A 21,345-nucleotide genomic window follows, 5' to 3' on the forward strand; every position below is an offset into this window, starting at 1 on the left:
CTGCTGTTTTTTTCTGTTGGTCAAGAGCAAGTCATAGACCTATCCAGATTCATAGGCCCTACAGGGTATGAATACTGCAAAGCTGGCTCATCCTGGGCTATCTTTGAAGAACAGGTGCTACAGTTCCTTCATTTGGAAAGGTGAATTCCAGACTCCAGGGCCCACCAAAGGAAAAAGATCATTTTTGGAAAGGTCATGATTTTTTAAGATCTCATACTAAGGGAATCCAACCAACTTTTAAGAGACTGGGTCCAGGGCCATGCTTGATTAAAGTGTATTCCTGTATGTGAAGTAGTAGGGTAGAGAGATACAAATTATAGACAAGATGAGAGATGTATAGATTTAAAAAATGGAAATCCAATTTCAAGAGTAAGTTTCTTGAGTAGGCCAAAATAAACAAAATAAAATCACTAAAAATATATGATGGAAAGAAATAATTGTCCATTCACTTGTAAATAGAACATTTTACCATTTACCTGACAAATTAACAAAAGATACCTTTACCTAACTGTAACCAGGTAGGGACCTTAGAGTCCAAATATATTCTATTCACTAAAAAGAAGAACCAAACTAGATAACGTCCTGATGAAGAAAGATTTTATTTTTTATAAGTGAACTAGTAGTGAGAATTGAACCCAAACAAATGTAGACTTAAGTGCAAGTAATTTTACAATACAATTTTAAAAGAAGATCAATATCATTTCAAAACAACAGATTTCTGAATACAGTGAATGCAAAGTGGGAGGAAGTTCTCTAATTTCCTCATTTTGCACAGCAAAATTAATATTTTCCATTCTTGATGTTGACAAGTAGAAAATATAGGTTCAACTTTTTATGTAAATGCATCTACCAAGCAAATTTCTTTTAAAAAAATCCCTACCCAAGGATATGCTTATTGATTTAGAGGGAAAGAGAGAGAGAGAGAGAGAGAGAGAGAGAGAGAGAGAGAGAGAGAGAGAGGAAACATCAGTTTGTTGTTCCACTTATTTATGCATTTATTGGTTGAGTCTTGTATGTTCCCTGACTGGGTATGGAACCCACAACCTTGGCGTATTGGATGATGCGCTAACCAACTGAGCTATCAGGCAGGGGCCAAAAACTGAAGAAAATATCTAAAAGTGATGATTCACAATGTGAGTTTCTCTGCTAACATTTAGAGTTGTGGATGAACTGTCTATAGAAAATAAAGCTTAGAATCATAAGTTGTCATATCAATTTTTTTCTTTCTTGCAGGGCAAAAGAACTTAATGGGATGACTGTGGGTCTTGCTTTCATGTCTACAATGTGCTCTCCTTATAATTCTGTTGGTATCGTCCAGGTTTGTTGGAAGATAAACAATTGGTTCTGTGTTCAAGCTTGTCAAATACTCTGTTTCGTGAACCTATTGAGAAGATGGTATAGTCTTTCTCCTTCAGTGTCTTGACATGGTTGATTAACATTGATTGAATTTCAAATGTTGAATCCATCTTGCATATCCAGTATAAACCCAGCATGATCGTAATGCATTATCTTGTTTATGGAGGTCATTCCAGGGGGTGGGGGAAACATTGGAGTCATGAAAATAACTATTTAAAGGAAGATATACCCTAAATTGGAAGGAATCTTAAAGCGATCTGGAAAGTCTCTAAACACATTTCCACTTTTCTTAATTTTTTTGGTTTTGTTTTTGTCCCCATTTGGGGAGCTCTATCTTACTAGATAACAAGGTTTATCATATTTATTTTAGCAGAATGAAACAATTTTGTGAGTGGTGTGTATTAACTTCTCACGTTACACAGGTGTTCCTTGCTTGCCAGTCTTGTACTATGCCTTATGAATCTCTTTATTTAGTTCTTTGAAATGAAGAAAATAAAGAAACCAGGTTTCTGTGGATGGGAGTTATTAGCAAGTTCATCTCCCCACTGGGAAATTACAACCAGCAATGATTTCCTAGTGTTGTTTTATTGCTCCTGGATCACTTGGAGCACCCAGTCCAACAACTCTTATCAGAAACACTCTGGTAATGAAGTTGGCCATTGGCTGGACTTCATGCAATGGGGCAAGGCTGGAATCGACTGATGTCTAGCCTTGGCAGTAATTAAGTTGAAAAAGATACCAATGGACTATAGTTCTAGGTTAATGAACACTTTTAAAGCTCCATTAGCTAAACATATCAAAGGCCTCCAATTGAATTAGAAGATACTAAAATGCAAGCTGGGGGAAGGGAGGCAGATTGTTTTAAAAATGTTTCTGATTCCTTATCATTGTTGAATAAATTTTGTCACAATCTCTTATGGCAGAAAACCATAAATATTTTTCTCATTAAAATATTCCCCATTCACTAGAAAAAAGAACAGGTAATATGCCCTGTGATGGGCATTCAGTACTTAAGTTGTGTGTGTGCATGTGCGTGCGTGCGTGCGTGCGTGTGTGTGTGGAGGGGGGAGGGAAGGGGAAGGGAGAGAAGGGGAGAGATGGAGAAAGACAGAGGACAGATGGTAGGTAGGGTGAGTAGACTAAAGCTAAAATCAGTCTCTCTACTGCACTTGGCTACAGTAAAAATATTTAATTATACCCTGAGTGATAATTCAGCTTGCAAACCAGAAGATCTGTTTTCCTGTTCTCACCCATAGGACCACAGTGACAATTTGCTTAGAGTTGCAGGGACAATGGCCCATGAAATGGGCCATAACTTTGGAATGTTCCATGACTCCCATGTTTGCAAGTGCCCTTCTACAATATGTGTGATGGACAGAGCTCTAAGGTAAGGCTTTCTGGGAAGATGCTCTTTGCCCCCGTTTCTGATTCTCTCTGGGCTGTGCTGCTCTTTTATGTCACCTTCCACAGCATGGTCCAGCTTTTAAATGGTTATATAGCATAGTCATGAAGGTGTATCTATCCCAAGCCACCTTATCCCTCATCCACGGGTTAATATTTTTCATTAACTGAGATCTAGTTTAAGCATATTGTCTCCTTGCTGTTGGGGTGACTTGTCATTTTATCCTATCTACAGAAAATCATTAGCATTTATCAAATTTTTAGTAAATTCAGATTGGGTGGCAGTAAGGAAAAAGTTCTAGGAGAAAAATCTGGAGAAGAAAGTTTCACAGGAGGGGCGAAGGGAGAGTCCGTGGAAACGGATTCCGCCCTCCTGCCTTGCCCTAGGCGCTCGGGAATCTCATCTTTCAGATCCCGCAGGTCCTTGTCACACCCACTCCCTCCCTCTGTCCCTCTCGGCCGCCCCATCCAGGTTAGTCTCCTTCCACACAACGGCACGTGGCTGGATGCCAGCTGCGCAGCCCATGTTCCTTCTCCAGATACTAGTGCATTTTGGACCCTGAGCTTTATGTGTGGGCTGAAGAAGCCTGTCCGTAGGAATTCCTCTGAAGGAAAGTGAACTCCTAGGCCTGTAAATAAGTAAGATTTTACTACCGTGAGGACTTTACAACCCAGACGACCTAAGGCTGAACAGGGTTCCTAGATGAGTCGGAAGCACTGGTGATTTTTTAGACACGGGCCTGGATGCTATCTCTTTCTCTCTCTCTCTATATATATTTTTTAACGTATATTTTTATTGATTTCAGAGAGAGGAAGAGAGAGAAACAGAAACATCAATGATGAGAGAGTCATTGATCGGCTGCCTCCTGCACGCCCCTGGCTGGGGATCGAGCCCGCAACCCGGGCATGTGCCCTGACCGGGAACCGAACCTCGATCTCCCGGATCCTAGGTTGATGCTCAGTTGCTGAGCTATGCCAGGCAGGGCTGGATGCTATATTTTGAGATATGACCATATTTGCTCATTTAGCTAGAGGTGTTTATGTCCATCTAGACGGGCAAATTTAGGGACATGAATGAGCTTATGATTTAGCAGACGATCAGTGGATTTGATTTGATCTTTTGGGGCAGGTTTCGGGTGTCTCATCCCCAGTGTCTGATATTGTCCCCTCCATGCCCAGCATGACTGCACTCTCTTTTCTCTTTCCTGATCCTCACAGCTTCCATATACCTACAGACTTCAGTTCCTGCAGCCGTGTCAGCTACAAAAGGTTTTTTGAAGATGAACTATCGAATTGCCTCTTTAATGCCCCATTGCCTAGAGATATCATATCCCCCCCGATGTGCGGGAACCAGTTGGTAGAAACGGGAGAGGACTGTGATTGTGGGACTTCCGAGGTATGACCGAGTCCTTTATAAAAAAGTTTAGTTTGCTTTCCAATTGCCAAGAAGATAAACTATAAAACTAGATGGTGTTTGTTCACTTGAAATCTGTATAATTTTATTAACCAATGTCACCCCGATAAATTTAATTAAAAACTAAAATAAAACACATTTGAGCCGTATTTTTAAAAACTATATAAAGTGGTTCACTCTGAAATTTCACGTGTCGTGTGATTTTTCTCTATATTCATTTGTAAATACTCGTGAGGTCAGCTTTTCTAACAGTGGACACTGCAGTGCTTGACACAGAGCTTCTTGGGGTTTCCTCCCCATATGTAGTTTTTTAAGTGCCACTCACCGGCCTGGGCTTTGTGTCTGCACCCCTCCCTCTCTGTCAGAGGTACCTCACATTTCTCATGAGCCTCGGACTTCCTGAGCGGTTGCTGTAGACAGCGCACCGCGACAGTGCTCAGAAGGTGGGAATGGCCTGCCCAGGGTCACCATGCAGGCAAAGGAAGGCGCTAGGATGTGGATTCGGGGTGCTGTTCCGGCAATCCCACCAGCACCCGGCCCGGTTTATCCCTTTGCCACTCAGGACTTGTCACCATTAGAAGAGCCTGGCCTGATCCCACCTTGTTCACCGGGCAGCCAGGGCTCTGAATGGGACCCTTGTCCCCATCTTATTAACGCTTACTATAAGCAACATGTCAAGCCCTTGGGGGCCCAGCTTCTCCGAAACTTCAAACAGGATCACAGGTTTATTCATTCTATGAGAAAGAGTAATCTTTCTCAGATGATATTTATGTTTGAAATAAGGGCAAGAATTTTAACCCTAACTATTGTAATTCTGAAATATCATTCTTCTTGGGGAATGTAAAATGCTACAACCAGAAAGGGGCCTGGTTCTCAAAAATAAGGCAAGGAGAACGAAATACAGCAAATCGCTTTATGCGGAGCTGAATTAAATGTCGACATTGAATAAAAAACTGTATTTTTAGATTCGCAGTTACATGTTCTAGAGATTAAATTTACTGCTGAGTAGATACAAAACTCATCAGTTGAACTAATTATGTTCTCTAGTTAGATAAATTTTATTTTTTAAAAACCGTCCTTTGTCTTTTTGTTTGCTCTCATATTTTCAGTATTATTGTGGGAAACTGGGTGAGTAAAAAAAGATATTCAAATTTTAAAACTGTAAGTAGAATCCAGACAAATAACAAACCCTTGGTGGCTCTAAAATCTCAGCTTTTCTAATGTTAAGCCTTGCTGCTGCTGTTGTTTTATTTTCCTGAAAATTATTTTCAGACTATACCAAAGTGAAGTCTGTGGGTGAGCAAATTATGTTATGCATTGTGCTAAAATGAGACCAAAAAGTAATTGGGCCTTTGCAATTGTTTCTGGTGTTTTATAGGAATGCACCGACCTGTGCTGTGACGCTAAGACATGTAAAATCAAGGCAGGTTTCCAATGTGCGTTAGGAGACTGCTGTGAAAAGTGCCAGGTAAGATTCTTTTATTCTGTCTTAATAATTACAACTACCCTTTATTTTTTTCCATGTTAAAATCTCAGGGGTTGTGTTCAACGAAATAGGCAAAGCAACATTTTTCTGTCTCTAAAATAATGCTACCTACCATTTACCAAGTCCTCACTGAGTGCTTGACAAACATGGACTATCTGATCCTCCAACACCCCTTCGAAGTAGATATTATGATCTCATTTTGCTTTTGAAGGAAAAGAGCCTCAGAACAGAAAACGTGCAGAATCGCAGAATCACTGACTAGCAAACTCCAGATTCACCCGCTCCAAAGCCAGCGCTCCTGCCTCCTGCTTCTTGAGATACTACAGGCCTTCTTAGACCAAACCTCATAATTAGTTCTAAATTCCTTTAATGATGAGTTTGGTGGAAAAACTTTTCTTTTTAATAACGCCGAGGCTCCCCTGTCTTCAACCTTTGAAGTCACTTTAGGGTGAAATTCATAGTAAAAAAGACATAAAGTGAGGATGCCGTGTCGTTTTTCTCTGCGGGGCTTTTTGGCTTTTCCTTCAAGTTAAAATTTAGCATTTTACATTCCATTGTTGCATAGAATTCTATGTAACGGTTATTTATTTATGAGTCTGTCTCTTTTGTTAGAATGACTCCTAAGGGCAGGGGATGGACATCCTCGCCTAGCACAGATTTCATGCATTTTAAATGCTCAATAACTATTTCTAGAAGAAATGTGCAGATTGGATACCAGGTTATGGGTAGTGTTTGGGGTAGTTTGGTTTTTTTTTAATGTCAGAGGGAGAGGAAAGAAATAAAGGAGGCCAAAAGGAAGAAAATTTGAGAACTTAAGTAGTATTCAACAAGTGTTTATTACATTCTATTGGGAGATGTTAAAAAAAACAAAAAACAATTTTTGACCTCAAAGAACTTGCTATTTTCTTAGGGCAATGAACTTGTAAATTAAAGATTAGACAGGAAAAGGGATTTTCAGAGATTAAATTCATTTTCTAAGGTTACACATTTAACCACTGACAGAGCTAAGATTCAAACCTGCATCTTCCAAATCTGAGCTCAGCCACTTTCCCCACCACATGTAGAAAACTTGACCTGGGGTGGTGAACACACAGGACAGTGTACAGATGATGTGTGTGGAATTGTGCACCTGAAACTTGTATAATTTTGCTAACCAGTGTCACTCCAATAAGTTCAATCAGCCAATCAACCAACCAATCAAATAAAAAAAAGGAGCAGCTATGCGTGTGGAAGAAATCAGAGGAGCCTTCATGAAAAGTGAGGCTTTCAAACTAGGCTGGAAAATGAATAGGTTTTAGAGAAGTGGACAGAAAGAGAAAAACTTTCCAAATAAGGAGGCTGAGAGAAAGAACAAAGAACAGAAAATATAAGCATAGTTTGTAAAGCTGGGCTGGCTGGGGCAGCAAGGGTTGAATTTGGAGGGTTTCATATGCTCCGATTTAAATTTATATATTTTATTCTGTCACCAGCATAAAGATATCGAAAGTGTTTTGGTGACCTGAGAGCCTCCTGCTCACTTCAGGGAAAGATATGCTTCCAGTGTCCACACAGGCCTCTTCACCTTCGAATAGAAGGCAGAACTGTTTTACTGAGGTTTCTCTAAGGAAATAAGAGCAAGATTTGCAGTAGTAGATTGCAATAGAATTAATATATCAAGTGAATATTTGGGTATTTCTCTCTCATTATAAATTATTCCACAAGAAGTGGGTTGAAAAGAAATATCTGAACACACAATAAGAGGAACTAAGAATTCAGAAACATGATGCCTGGGAAAGGCTCAGAGCACCCGACCCGGTGCTTGTAAACTTAACCTCCCTTAATGCGGAAGATCCACGTCACCAATAAACCTGAAGTTACAGACTGAAATCTCCTTGAAAGTCTTGACAAAGATGCATTCAACAAAGCCAGACATACCTTCCTTCTTTGCATCTGGGATATTGATTGGTTTTCTTCTGTATTTTTCTCATTGATATTTCTATAATGTTTCCACTACAAATCCAGAAATACTGGTTACTTGACGAATTAGGTCATTGGCCAAAGTCAATAGAAATGACATAATAGGAGGTGGCTTTAGCTTATATGATGTAAATGTAAACTGGAATAGAATGATGCTCCTCACTACCTTGGCAATAAAGGGCCAAAGGGAAAATATTATTTGGGTTTAATTTGAAATAGTTGGTAAGTCGGGTGGAAAAAGCCTTCTCTCCATTTTTCCTCTTGCAGTTTAAAAAGGCTGGTACAGTGTGCAGACCAGCAAAAGATGAGTGTGACCTGCTGGAAATGTGTGACGGTAAATCTGGCACTTGCCCTGATGATCGATTCCAGGTCAATGGCTTCCCTTGCCAGAATGAGAAGGGCTACTGCTTGATGGGGACGTGCCCCACGCTGCAGGGGCAGTGCACCGGGCTCTGGGGAGCAGGTAGGGGGCCAAACCCCAGGGGAGCTGGCGTCCCGCCTCTCGATGCACATGCAACAAAACAAACAAAACAAAACAACAAAACAACAAAACAAAACATGGTCTTTCAAGTGACAGTGTTTAATCATGGCCAAAGTAGCATTCTGTCCCATTCTTCTTTCTTAGCAACTATGCCACTGCATTTTAGGACCTAAGATCAGTTTAGGGCTTGCTAGATTTAGCAAATAAAAATAAGAATGGGCCAGTGAAGTTTAAATTTCAGATTAACGATCTTTTTTAGTGTCTATATGTCTTGTGCAATATTTATGGCAAACTCAAACTAAAAAAAATCCTTTGTGTATCTGAGATTCAAATTTAACTGGGTTCAGTATTTTATCTGCTAACCGTAACCAAGACCCTTTTCAGATAAGTAACCCCTTGAAAGTCTTTGTGTGTGTGTGTGTGTGTATACATGTAATTTTCACAGCCTTTTCTGCTACTCTTCTGATTCCTACTTAAATGGCTGAAGGAATTTTTTTTTCAAATAGGGAGAATACATATTCCTAAAATTATTTGAAGAGAGTTATCACATGCCAGAAAAATTTTATAATTCCTAAAAATATACAAGGGACAAGATTAAGGAAAGCAACAGTAATGACTGATTCACAATATAATCAAAATAAAAGAAACCTGGGAAATAAATGGACAGGAACATTAAAATAAAATTCCTCAATAAAAACTTTGCGTGTCAGGGAAGGGTGGTCTGAGACAATTTGAGGAGCAAAGCTTGACCCCAAGTTAATCTTCTAAGCTTGTTAAATTGGCAAAGCTGGGTTACAGTTAATGCTTAATGTTGGCGAGGATGTGACAAAACACCTACGTTTCCACACTCTGGTAAGAATATGAATCAGCACAGTCTCTTCAGAGAGAATTTGGAAAAGTGCATATGCAACCTAAAAAATACTCCTTTTCCTAAAAATTGTACCCAAGAATATTTATTTGCAAGTATTTCTCCTAGCACTTTTAAAAAATAATAGTAGATATTAATAGTTGGGAAACATCTCAAAGTCCAAGAATAAGGTATAGTGAATAAAATTATAGTGTATCTATCCAGTGAATTTTTTTTTTTGCAGCTATGATATTGTAGAATATTTAATGCCTGGGGAAAGGACAAGTAGATTGTTAATTGGGAAAAGTAATTTATGAAGAAGTGTGACACCCGGTATGTGGATGATACTTTCTGCAGTATTAGCAGCAGTGACTCTGAATTTGGGGATTAAGAATATGTCTTTTCGGCATGAATGGACCTAGAGGGTATTACGCTAAGTGAAATAAGCCAGTCAGAGACAGACAAATACCATATGATTTCACTTATATGTGGGATCTAATGAACAAAATAAGCTGACAAACAAAATAGAAACAGACTCATATACAGAGAACAGACTGACAGCTGTCAGAGTGGAGGGGTGTTGGGAGGCTGGGTAAAAAAATTGAAGAGATTAAGCAGTGCAGATTGGCAGTTACAGAACAGCCACAGAGATGCAGATTGCAGCAAGGGGAATCTAGTCAATAATGCCTAGATTACTGGGCATGACTGTGGCTCTCCTGGGTAAATCTCCAATTCATATAGGTTTCTTTTAACTCTCAGCAAATAATCCAGATGTTTTCAAATACTTAAATAGCAATTATTCAGAATGAAAATATTTAAAACATTGTTTTTACCCCCAGTCAGCTCTCTCAACATCAAATTAGTGCAAGCTATAGTTCTAAGGGTCAATGGCGTTACATCCTGTGCTGCATAATGATGTTTCCATCAACGACGGACCACATATACTCTGGTGGCTTCATAAGATTATAATGCAGCTGGGATTTTTCTATTACATATTGATGTCATAACCTTCATAATGTCCTAGCACAATGCATTTCTCATGTGTTTGTAGTGATGCTGGTGTAGACAAACCTACTGCATTGCCATTATCAACTATATGTACTTAATAATCAAAATAAACAATTATTTAATGGTTTCTGTATTTACTGGAGTATACTTTTTATCATTATTTTACAGTATTCTCTTTCTACTTATAAAAAAAGTCTACTGTAAAACAGTATGTTGTGTTACACCGGCAGCAGCCTCACACTTCTCCTGTTTACCATGTCTGTTAAATGCATCATCCTCTCTTGTCATTGATTTAATCTCATGTTGTTCATCACGGCCCCTAAGTGTACAAAATTCACTGCTAATCTGCCAGTAAGAGAGGCCAGGTCCAGTGAAAGACCTGGAAATAAAATTTAAAGCAGTGGTTTTGGCCCAGCCAGTGCGGCTCAGCAGTTGAGTGTCGACCTAGGATCCAGGCGATCGGGGTTCGATTCCCGGTCAAGGCACATACCCAGGTTGCAGGCTAGATAGCCGATCAATGACTCTCTCATCATTGATACTTCTCTCTCTCTCTCTCTCCCTTCCTCTCTCTGAAATCAATAAAGACATATTTAAATAAATAAATAAATAAATAAATAAATAAATAAATAAATAAATAAATAAAGTGGTGCTGTTGTTCACCTGAGGCATGTCCCATCCCATCACATAGTCTTGAAGAACAAGAACAGTGACGGAAGCTGTTCAAGGATCAGCTTCATGGAAGGCAACAGACTAGCGGCAGTTTAAGAACCGTGGGATTTCACTACTGCGGGATACAGCGCAGTGGTTGGGCAATCATATAATTTACAATGGTCCCCTGATATTTCAAGTACATATCTGCTACCATACGTAGTTATTACAATATGACTGACTATATTCCCCATCAACCCTTTGTAGCATTGAACTTCCTTTCTATTTTCTTTCCAAATACGTTGCTCCTGACCACGCCTGGTGCCAGGAACAGAGGTGGCGGATGAGTTGTGCTACCGGATGAACGAAGGCGTGTCAAAGTACGGGTATTGCCGCAAAGTGAATGACACACCCGTTCCCTGTAAAGCGAAGTAAGTGGCCTTCAAACAACAGTTTTAGCCCTTCCTCCTCCACAGACCAGGGAAATTGCTCACTTCCAGTCATACATTCTGCTTTATTCCATCTAAAGAGAAGGTGAATTTGGACGTCATTCATTTGACAGGTAGTCACTGAGCAACTATTTTGTGCCATGTTTCTAGCTAGGCACTGAGTTGACAAGAGAAATAAGAATTGATCCCTTTTGTCAAGTCCTTCCTAGCGGAAGGAACTGCTCCATTGATCCTTGTCAGTGACTGATATCAAGTACAATCACTGTTAAATAAAATGAATATTTGAGATGGAACAAGCAAGGTAAATAGAAATGTATCCATTAATTTTCCAGGATATTTTAGGTGCTTTCCCATCTGATGTCTTTTATTGTGATTCTAGAAGCACAAATATCTACCTACTCAGAGAATAATCAATACAATGCTTGTAAAATTTTATGTAAACTTGCCATGGAATTATATAAAGAAAAAAGGCAGTAAGAGAAAAAATTGACAGTTCACCTGAAGAATGTTTTAATTTTTATAATATTATATGCAATAAACTTGAGATTTTTCTATAAGATGTTTTTGTACAATTTTGAGATGACATTAAAAATTCAAATTATGATAGGTTAAACTCTTTGTACTTGTTCCAAATTTTACACTAAGCCATATGCAACAAGAAGTTAAACAAGATCAGCATTTCTCAATGTTTTTCTGTTAAACACTAATTTTTCTAGGTGATAAATTTTGCCAAGCAAATTATATATATATTTTTAATTTTTCTAAACAAAATATATTTTGGACATAGGGTCATCTCTTGGGGAGGTTGCACCTAAAGGATGGACAATCATATTTTGTGCTTTCTCCTTTATAGGATATCAGGGCAGATTTAAAGGGGGAAACTATATAAAAGGAAATATTTTGGGGGGAAAAGAGCAATATGTTGTATGAGAGGGTAGTGATTGGGGAAAGGAAGCAGGGTAGTTCTATTTTTCCTCTGCAGTGTGTGCACACCCATTTTCTCACATCGCCATCTGTATGAGCACTGGATAATTTCTGCAACTAAAGGCACGAGTATTTCTTTCTCCCCACAGGCTGCATTTCTAGTCACTTCTTAATAGTAACTGGCTGTAGTGGAGAGCAAGCCTAGAATTCCCTGTGTCCTAGAATCTTCCTTATAAGACTTCACCTAAATTATTCAAGAAAAACACCCTCTCAAGTTTGGAGAGAATGCATGCCTTTCTCTGCTACTTTTTCCAGCAACCAGCGAAGACATCAGAAGGATCTGATTCTATCTGCCCTCAGAATACTTTCTCACAGCCCTTCTCTGAATTCTACATAAAGCAATCGACTGCAATTTTATTGGCATTGACTTTACTCTCTTTGGTTGGTAAACAATGGTTTTATTGAGTGCTGAGTAGTTTCATCTGTGTTTTCAGGGAGATAGTTCTTTCAGTAACCCCACATAATGCCTTGGAGCAGGGGTGGGGAAACTTTTTTCTGCCAAGGACCATTTGGATATTTATAACATCATTCACAAGCCATACAAAACTGTCAACTTAAAAATTAGCTATGAAAAAAGCTCCTAGATTTATTGAATTTTGAGTCCCTCCTGCAGTTGCCTTGGCAGGGCCAGACCAAATGATTTCACAGGCCAGAAACAGCCTGTGGGCCCTACGTTCCCCACCCCAAGGCTTTGAGGATCAATTAAGGCCCAACTTTATATTGACACAACCATAGTTGAAATTATTCTGCTGCAACTCATGAAAATAAATAAGAAAAAATAACTGAAGATAGAAACTGATTTCCTTGGTGGTGAAACAAGATAGAAACTGATTTCCTTGGTGGTGAAACAAGATAGAAACTGATTTCCTTGGTGGTGAAACAAGATAGAAACTGATTTCCTTGGTGCCCTCCAGTATGTCAGAGATCCATCCTCATATTTTCTAGCTCTATCATATACGTGACCACCATTCCCAAGTGTTTCTCTTGGTGTGTGTTGGCTTCTCCAGTGCCAGCCATCACTTTCCAATAAGTAAAAAGGAAACAACAACAACAACAAATGTAAGGCCACCTTCAGGAATTTATACTTAAGATTCTGTTCCCTTCCCAAGGGCCAAAATTAGCTGCATGGAAATCTGGGAAATGTGTTTTTGTTGTTGTTACAGCAACAACGTGCTTTTCCATACTCAATGGTTCTATTACTGAAGACTAAGAGGAAATCTGATCTCAAGGAGGAAGAACCAGGAGTCTCTGCTACAGGGAGAAATACCATTAGTTCAATATTGACAGTCAGGGAGCTATCAACATTTGTCTAAATCTGCAATTTAGATCCTGGTAATTTAACTGCAGCAAATTTTGACTTTTCCTTAGTGATGCCATGTGTGGGAAGTTGTTCTGTCAAGGTGGGTCAGATACTTTGCCCTGGAAAGGACGTATAATAACTTTCCTGTCATGTAAATCATTCAATCCTGAGGACAACAGTGAAGAAATAGGCATGGTAGCCAATGGAACCAAGTGTGGAAATAAGAAGGTAGGTTGAAACTGTGGTTTTTATTCTTACATGTTTTTAGTTTTTGTTTCTTGTTTTGTTTTTCAAGGCCTCCTTGTGTTTCATAGGAGCAGTTTTTTTGGTTTGTTTTTTTGTTTGTTTTTAATCTTCACCTGAGGATATTTTTTTCCTGTTGCATTTCAGAGAGAGTGGAAAGGAGAAAGAGAGAGAGAGAGAGAGAGAGAGAGAGAGAGAAACATCAATTAGTTGCCTCTGGCTCGTTCCCCAGTCGAGCCTGGAACTGAGGTATGTGCCCTTTCCCAGAATTGAACCCAGGACCCTTCAGTCCTAAGGCTCTAACCACTGAGGCAAACTGGCAAGGGCAATAGGCGCAGTTTTCAAAGCAATGCTTATGTCGTTCATTTATGCCTGCCTGCATTGATTCTTTCAATACTATTTAATAAGTATCTATTGTCTGCTTAGCACAAGGTTGCTAAACTTAGGTAACTTTTATTGCCCCCAAATTGATAGGTTTTCAATGAATGATAATCACTTTAATAATAAAAAAGAGATTTAAAATATCATTTATTTTTATATAAATGATAATTTTTAATATTTCAGAAGATGTGATATTGACAAGTTTTCCATAATACTTGTGTTGGAATGGGTACCTTGTATCATTGCTCAGCTCCATGCTAAATAAATATCAGTCTTAAGACTTGGACTAAAGACTGGGTTCAGGGAATGACCACTGAGGAATGAAACGAAGTAAGGAAATCTTTAAGGGAGGCTTTCTAAACATTTTATTATAAAAATTACCTAGATACCATCTTCCTATTTTCAAAAGAATGCTGTGATTTCCTTAATAAAAATGTAAGTTTAATAATGGTAACAGTGGCTACTAAGACCAAATTCCAAACAGACAGCAATTTGCAGAGCTGATGCCACTGGCCATAGTGTCAACTTTATGTTTCTCGCATCATTTTCAGGTTTGCATTAATGCAGAATGCGTGGATATCGAGAGAGCCTACAAATCGACCAATTGCTCGTCTAAGTGCAAAGGACACGCTGTAAGATCTGAAACTTTTCCCCCAAGCTTGCTGAATCTTATGTAATTTTTAGATCGGTTTTCATGATATAAAAGAATGTTTCAGCAGCTGTAAAAAAGAAGAATCCCTTACCCTTGAAACAACATGGAGGGACCTGGAGATCATTATGCTAAGCTAAATAAACCAGTCAGAGAAAGACAAATATTACATGATCTCACTTATATGTGGAATCTAATGAACAAAATAAACTGACAGGCAAAATAGATCCAGAGACATGGAAGCATGCAAAAGTCTGAAGAATCTCAGAGGGAAGGTATGGGGCAGGAAGAGATTAACCAAAGAACTCATATGCATGACCCGTGGACACAGATCAACAGTTCGGTGAAAGCTTGGGGAGAGGGCAGGAGCAGGGAGGAGGGGCCCATGGGGGGAAAAGGGGAACATCTGTAATACTTTCAACAATAAAGATAAATTTAAAAGCAAAAAAGACTGACAACCAAAAAAAATGTTTAAGTTTGTCTAACCCATCAGTAGTGTGTTTCAATGAAAAATTTCTTTTAAGAACCTGGTCTATACAAAATTCCTATTATCGATTTGGATGTTATATAGATAGCTGAAAGACTCAGAACAGGGGTTATTCCATTTCCAGAATGGACTTAATCGTGGATGAGTAGGCCTTTGGGTCAGTGGTCAGTCTAGTGTGGAAACTTATAGGATCTTTGATCCCCCAGGTGTGTGACCACAACCTCCAGTGTCAGTGTAAAGAGGGCTGGGCCCCTCCTGATTGCGATGTCTCCTCCTTGGTCTTCCGTAGGTAACATTACATGTCTAACCTGAGAAACTGCTCTTCTTTTCCAAGCTTTTCTTTCTTATAACAAAAGATTTCATTGCCTCTTTTCTCTTCTCTTGGAATTCCTGTCCTGTAAATACTGAATCCACAATATTAATCTTCAAATTCTCTTTAACAGATTTTTAATCCTATTTTCCACATCCCTATGCATTCACTCTACATACAAAAAAGATTTCTTCAAATTTTATATTTGTAAGCTTATTTTAATTTCCCAAATTATCTTGCTTTCTGATTGTTCCATTTTCATACCAGCCTTGACTTAAAGTATAGATGTAACATTCTCATAAGACTCTCTAAGAATATGACAGATTATTTTTGTAGGTTTAATTCTGCATACTGAATTATCTCTATTTCTTTTGAATTTGGCTGTTCCATTTTTGCAGCCTGCCCCTTGTATTTCATTGGGTTGTTTGTCTTCAGGGCCTGTGACCTTTTATTGGATATGGGATTCTGTTCGACTTGAATTAGCTCACATGGATTTTCTTTGCATGTGTGTGTGCTTGTACCTACCAACCACCCTTCCTGATGGGAGATCTGGCTGTGAGGGTAGGAAGCAGCCGGAGTGGGGATCCTCACCTCTGGTCTCTGTGGTGAAGATACTTTGCCATGAGGAGAGGGGTCTTTATTTCATTTACTTCTTGCACTCAACTGCTCCTCGATTCTCCCTTCTCTCTCTGATCTAGAATGAATGTCTGTTGTTAGCCTCTGTGCTGCTTCTCAGGCAAGAGCCCCCGCCCCCCGCCCATTGTTTCTAGAGACTTCTCTAGAAGGACTTTGCCTTGAGGCATGAGCCACTCTTGTTCTAAATACACAAGGGATGGGGATGGGCCTGAGTGAATCATATGTCCCAAGTTCAGATTCTCTGTTAACTTCCCAAGAAAAAATAGCATCTATTCCTGATGTTTGGAGCTAGAATGTACACTGTTTTTGTCCACATAAATCCTTTTACTTCTTATATTTCCATAATTCTTTTCATTTTTATGGAGGGTGGAAAGTATCAGATGTTTGAAGTGAAATTATTATCCTACCTAGAATTCTACTACTGCTGTCTGCATGTGTGTGTTAACACTTGTGAACTTCCTTTGCATTTTTACAAAACAGGATCGTATTGGCTTACTGATCTCTGCAATAAGAAAGTGATAGCTGTTTCATTTGCTCTTCAAATTTCCATCTCCTGGCATCTATGTTTTCTGATTATTATGAGGAACGTGAATATTTGAAATAGCAAAAGATTGAAGTTACACTTATTACTTAGATAAGTAGGTAAAAGCAAAAGCACCATATAGAACCAAGAAATTTGTTCAAACCATTTCCCAGTTCACAGGGTCACATAATTTCCTTTCCAACCATAATCTTTATAGTATAGAGCAAAAATCAGTAGAGCATTTGTCTTAGGTCTCGGCTCCTTATTTGCTACTGACAGTAATGTGATTTCAAGGCTTCAGTTTCTTTTTCCCTGTTTTATTTCAGGGCTGAATTTTAAAAATACTTCACTCCTTTTCTGCCATCCCCTTTTCTTTATATTCTCTCTAATCCCCCAGTCATTCATTTTCCAACTACTACAAACATCATCCCTTCTAATACTTCTCAGTAGTATTTGCTTCAGCTGTCTCATATGAAATGTTTCCTATAGATTTCCCCTTTATTTACTCTACCTAAATCATATTTTACTAATCATAATCAAAACATATCTTGATTTTACTGGCTATGGGAGATTTTCCAGAGACTGCACGTTCTCTGGGGGAAGGGTAGAGGCTGTGCTAAATGAAGAAAAAAGACAAATGTGGTACATATGTGTGAATTTCTTAGGTCCTCGCTAAGCCTGGGCTCTCTGTTGCAGCCTTTCCCATTGTGGTTGGGGTGCTGTTCCCTGTGGCTGTCATAAGTGTGGTGTTTGCTGTAGTAGTGTGGCTCCAAAGCGTCAGAGGAAAGCAGAAGAAAGTCCAAAGGTAGGCTTTTACCTGGGGACTTTTTGGCCTCTAGTTAACTTTAAATTCAAAGATAAGACCCAAATTATGAAACTTAATGCTGGTTTACTTCAAATACTTAGAAATAAGTACACATACATTTTGCTTGGACCAGAAGCTGAGTATTTCTTTTACTGAGAAGTCTTTCCCAGCAAGACATGTCTTTTTCCCCTGTAATTACTGTAAATATAATTAATAATAAGATTAATAACTCATTATTAAAGATTTTGCACTTATTATAAGAATACAATATCTAACCTTTATTGATCACTATCTTTATGATAAGCACTTCTATTAACTCCTTTTACATACATTATCTCATTTAATCTTTGCAATATCATGTGGTAGTAACTATTATTTCTATCATATAGATGAAAAGATATTATATATTAATTTTACAACAATCCTGCAAGATCAGGCACTTCTCATTTTACCAATGTAGAAACAGAAGCTCAGAGGGTTAATAAACATGTTCAAAGTTGTACAAAGGAAGTGATGGTGTCTTAATATGCACCAAGATCAGTCAATCTTTTGAACATGGTCTTGACACTACAGCATCTTTCTTGAATTTTTATAAGGACAATTTACCCATAATGGGCTATTAATAAATTTCGAAGGAATAAAATAAGTCATTAATTAAATGACATAATTTGATAAAAGTTGTATTCATCACCATTGTTATTAGGGTTCAGGGCTCTGCAAGAGAATCAAAAAGAAAATCAGCGGTGGGGATGATGAATTATAGGACATAGAAGCCTTAAGAACATCCTAGGGAGCAGGTGAAAACCCACTCAGTCACCAAGGATGACACAGCGGGCAAAGGAAATTGGCAGATTTATCTTGAGTTTCCCCCTTGGGATGAACAAACTGCCTGGTCAGTTTGTCTGATACCCTTTCCCCTACAGGCCAGCGTCTACCCCCGGCACCGGGCCATGCAGACAGAAGAGGACACCACAGACGGTGAAGGCCGGTCAGCCCCAAGAGGTGCGTCATAGTTTGTAGCGTGCTTGCCATGGGCCCAGGTTGTGATTCTCTCCCTCTCTTGCCCTGACCGCCTACCTATCATTTCTGCTCGTCAGTGTTGTATAAATTCACCGCACTTGTGAGTATGTGGCAGGATTGTGGGCTCTGCAACTACACATCCAGAAAGTTCTCCTCTGCGTTTGGTTAAATCCAGAAGAGCCCCCCTAAAATGCAGAAATGCAGAGGCTGCTTTGCTAGGATTCACAAAATGCAAACAGAGTAAGACAACAAGGAGGACAGATACCAGATCTCTCCTCTCTCTCTCTCTCCCTCTCTCTCTCTCTCTCTCTCTCTCTCTCTCATTCCTTTAAAAATGTCCCAGTAAAGGAAATAATACACATATTTGTATGACAATATATGTAATATGTATAACTCCTAATGCCTTGGTTGTGTCCTGCAAGTTTATAAATTTTTACAGGAGTTGGTTAATGATAACGCCATTAGTCATCGTGTGTTTGATGGAAACTTACCAATCTCTGATAGCTCTGAACCTAACAGAATGCAGCAGCTGGGCCGCTGTGCTTCCCATCTGGTCTCCAGTGTCATCTTAGTTCTGGTGTCCCATGCTTTTAAAGGACTGCTTATTTGGAAGCTGAACTTAAGAACCTGATAATTTATCTTAAAAATTTCTTTTTCCTTTCAGATAAGTCAGATGAAGCTTTGTGCCCCTGACCTGCCAGCAGACAGCAGTGAGCCTCCAGCTTCTTTTGTGAGTTAGCAACTTCTCTTAAATATCACTGCCAATCTAACCTTAAAGAAATACTAGTGAAAAACACAATGCACAATTATTTCTTTAGAAGAATATTGCAACCTGTATAAAAATTAATATAAAATATAGATTCTTCTACACAACATTTTGAAAATATCAAATTTGAGAATGTGTGCCTATCCATGATACTCCTATAATTTAACCCCTACACCAAAATTACCAGGTCTATAAAGTGATAACTCATTACGGGACGAGTGCTGATCTCCTTCCTAGAGCGGCATCTCAATCATATGTCTATTGGCATTGGACTTACTTCTCAATTCTTTGTGTACGCCTAAATGAAAACAATTGAACTGATAGGTTTAGGGCATTCTCATGGGTAAGGTCATACATTCTCTATTTCTGAAAATACTTTAAGCACTTCTTTCCATTAAGCACTTCTCTTTTTAAGGCCCCATCTTTGAATTATCTTTTTTTTACCTCTTACTAGCTAATTACAAAGCCAGATTTTCCACCACCTCCGATTCCTACATCTGAACCATCTTCCTCTTTCCTTGTAAGTATCAGATGGTCCCTGGTGATTTTTTAAATGTCTCTTGTGCCAATGTGAATAGTGTCTCTAAATCTGTGGGTTCTTTATCAAGATATGTGCTCCCTAGGCTAACCTGAGATAGCATAGCAAGGTCTATTTACTACCTATACATTATTATGGGTATTAATTTATCATTATTACAAATAGTTCTGTTATATAATTGTTAAGAAACGATCAGTAGTTCTGCTATAGAAGGCAAACTGTTTCCCTGAAAGGCTAGTTTCTAGATGGAGGATGTCAAATTTAATCATAAGTTATATTTTGCTTTTTAAAATTTATTATAGATAGAATAAGCCTATTTTAGTCATAGTCTTCTGTAACAGGTAGGGCATGAAAAACAGACCACAGATAAGCAAATGGGGAATAAAAGTCAGGTGCCCATGAAGTAAAAGGTAGAAATCATTCGCTCAAATAGTTACTGAGCATATTTCCTCGTATTTGGTGCTTTGTTGGCGGTAAATGAAGTAACTAAAATTTAAGGTATTTTTAAAGAACTTTTACAATTTTAGGAGGAAAACAAGTCAAATATATATGAAGCACTTAATCGCTCATATATTATTTATGCCAAAGCAGGTGATCCTGATGAAAAGAATATGGGGAGGGGAAAATGAATGGGCTCAGGGTGGTTAAACAGGAAGACAGTCCGGTTGACCAAGTAGCTGGAATTTGAACTGGACCTTTCGAGTTAGGGAGAATTTAAATGAGTGCTGAGAAGGTCAGGAATGATTTAAATAGGGAAATAAGTAGAGCTAAGATAGGAAATGTATAGCATTTCTGATGACTTACCATTAGTTTTCAAGGATAAGCCAATGTCTACCCTGAAGGTACGAGATCTGTAGCCAAACTATTATAATCTTGTAGCGCTCTTAGTGTCAAGGAGGGAATTAATAACTGTGTCTTCCTAGGAGATGTTCACTAAGAATAAAGTCTGGATAGGGAGATGGAGAGAGTATCCCATAGAATAATTATCACCTGGTGTCTCATAACTCTCCTCCTGAACCCCTACCATCTCCATTATACTAATTAGCTGGTGGATATTTGCATCCCAGTGAGGGGTTTTTCTTACCTTCTTTCCTAACACTCCCATGTTTTCACTCCTTCCCTGTGATGTATCAAATAATCCATAAAATAGGAAGTGTAACTACTGAGAATTAGTTGTAATTTCTTAATATTACAAAGTTATGAGATATATACATTTTTAGGAAAAGTTGATCACTGAAGAGTTTTGTCTTGTTTTTTAGGACTCCAATCCAAGTGTCTGAAGCAATGGCTAAGCCAGGATTGGTGGCTAAATGATCAACTTGGAAGACTGGACCATCTGGATAGAAGAGAAATATATGCACTATTTTACTATTTGCTCTTGAAACCCAAGAAGGTTAACATTTTCTGATTCATGTTATATTTTAAAGAGATTAAACAAAAGTTTTCAAGAGAGATGTACTCTTGAGAATCTTTGTTTGAATTTAAAATTTCTGTTCTCTATATCCAGGGGAAGGAAGATGACTCTATAGATACAGCTATGAAGCTGAAATTTCTAATTAGGCGACTTTCCTACTCACTCCCCCACTTCTTTTTTTTTTTTTTACTGTAATGTTGACTAATATTTGTTCAAATATTTTGAACATCTTGATTTTATCAC

General features: G+C 38.5%; 1 protein-coding gene across 1 annotated transcript in view; it reads left to right on the top strand.

Moving 5' to 3' along the window:
* Positions 1-21,127, top strand: part of ADAM28 (ADAM metallopeptidase domain 28) — a 44,031-nt gene extending 22,904 nt beyond the window's left edge. Inside the window, exons 10-23 of the mRNA XM_016214180.2 lie at positions 1,234-1,318; positions 2,613-2,743; positions 3,976-4,153; positions 5,550-5,639; positions 7,881-8,076; positions 10,926-11,028; positions 13,399-13,558; positions 14,506-14,586; positions 15,297-15,375; positions 17,256-17,364; positions 18,288-18,366; positions 19,049-19,114; positions 19,605-19,670; positions 20,948-21,127. Of these exons, the coding sequence (XP_016069666.2) occupies positions 1,234-1,318; positions 2,613-2,743; positions 3,976-4,153; positions 5,550-5,639; positions 7,881-8,076; positions 10,926-11,028; positions 13,399-13,558; positions 14,506-14,586; positions 15,297-15,375; positions 17,256-17,364; positions 18,288-18,366; positions 19,049-19,114; positions 19,605-19,670; positions 20,948-20,968 (1,444 nt within the window). The 3' untranslated portion in view covers positions 20,969-21,127. The remainder of the gene's footprint in view (positions 1-1,233; positions 1,319-2,612; positions 2,744-3,975; positions 4,154-5,549; positions 5,640-7,880; positions 8,077-10,925; positions 11,029-13,398; positions 13,559-14,505; positions 14,587-15,296; positions 15,376-17,255; positions 17,365-18,287; positions 18,367-19,048; positions 19,115-19,604; positions 19,671-20,947) is intronic.
* Positions 21,128-21,345: the final 218 nt, after the last annotated feature.

Source organism: Miniopterus natalensis, chromosome 4 (genome assembly GCF_054644295.1).
Source record: "Miniopterus natalensis isolate mMinNat1 chromosome 4, mMinNat1.hap1, whole genome shotgun sequence".
Lineage (NCBI taxonomy): Eukaryota > Metazoa > Chordata > Mammalia > Chiroptera > Miniopteridae > Miniopterus > Miniopterus natalensis.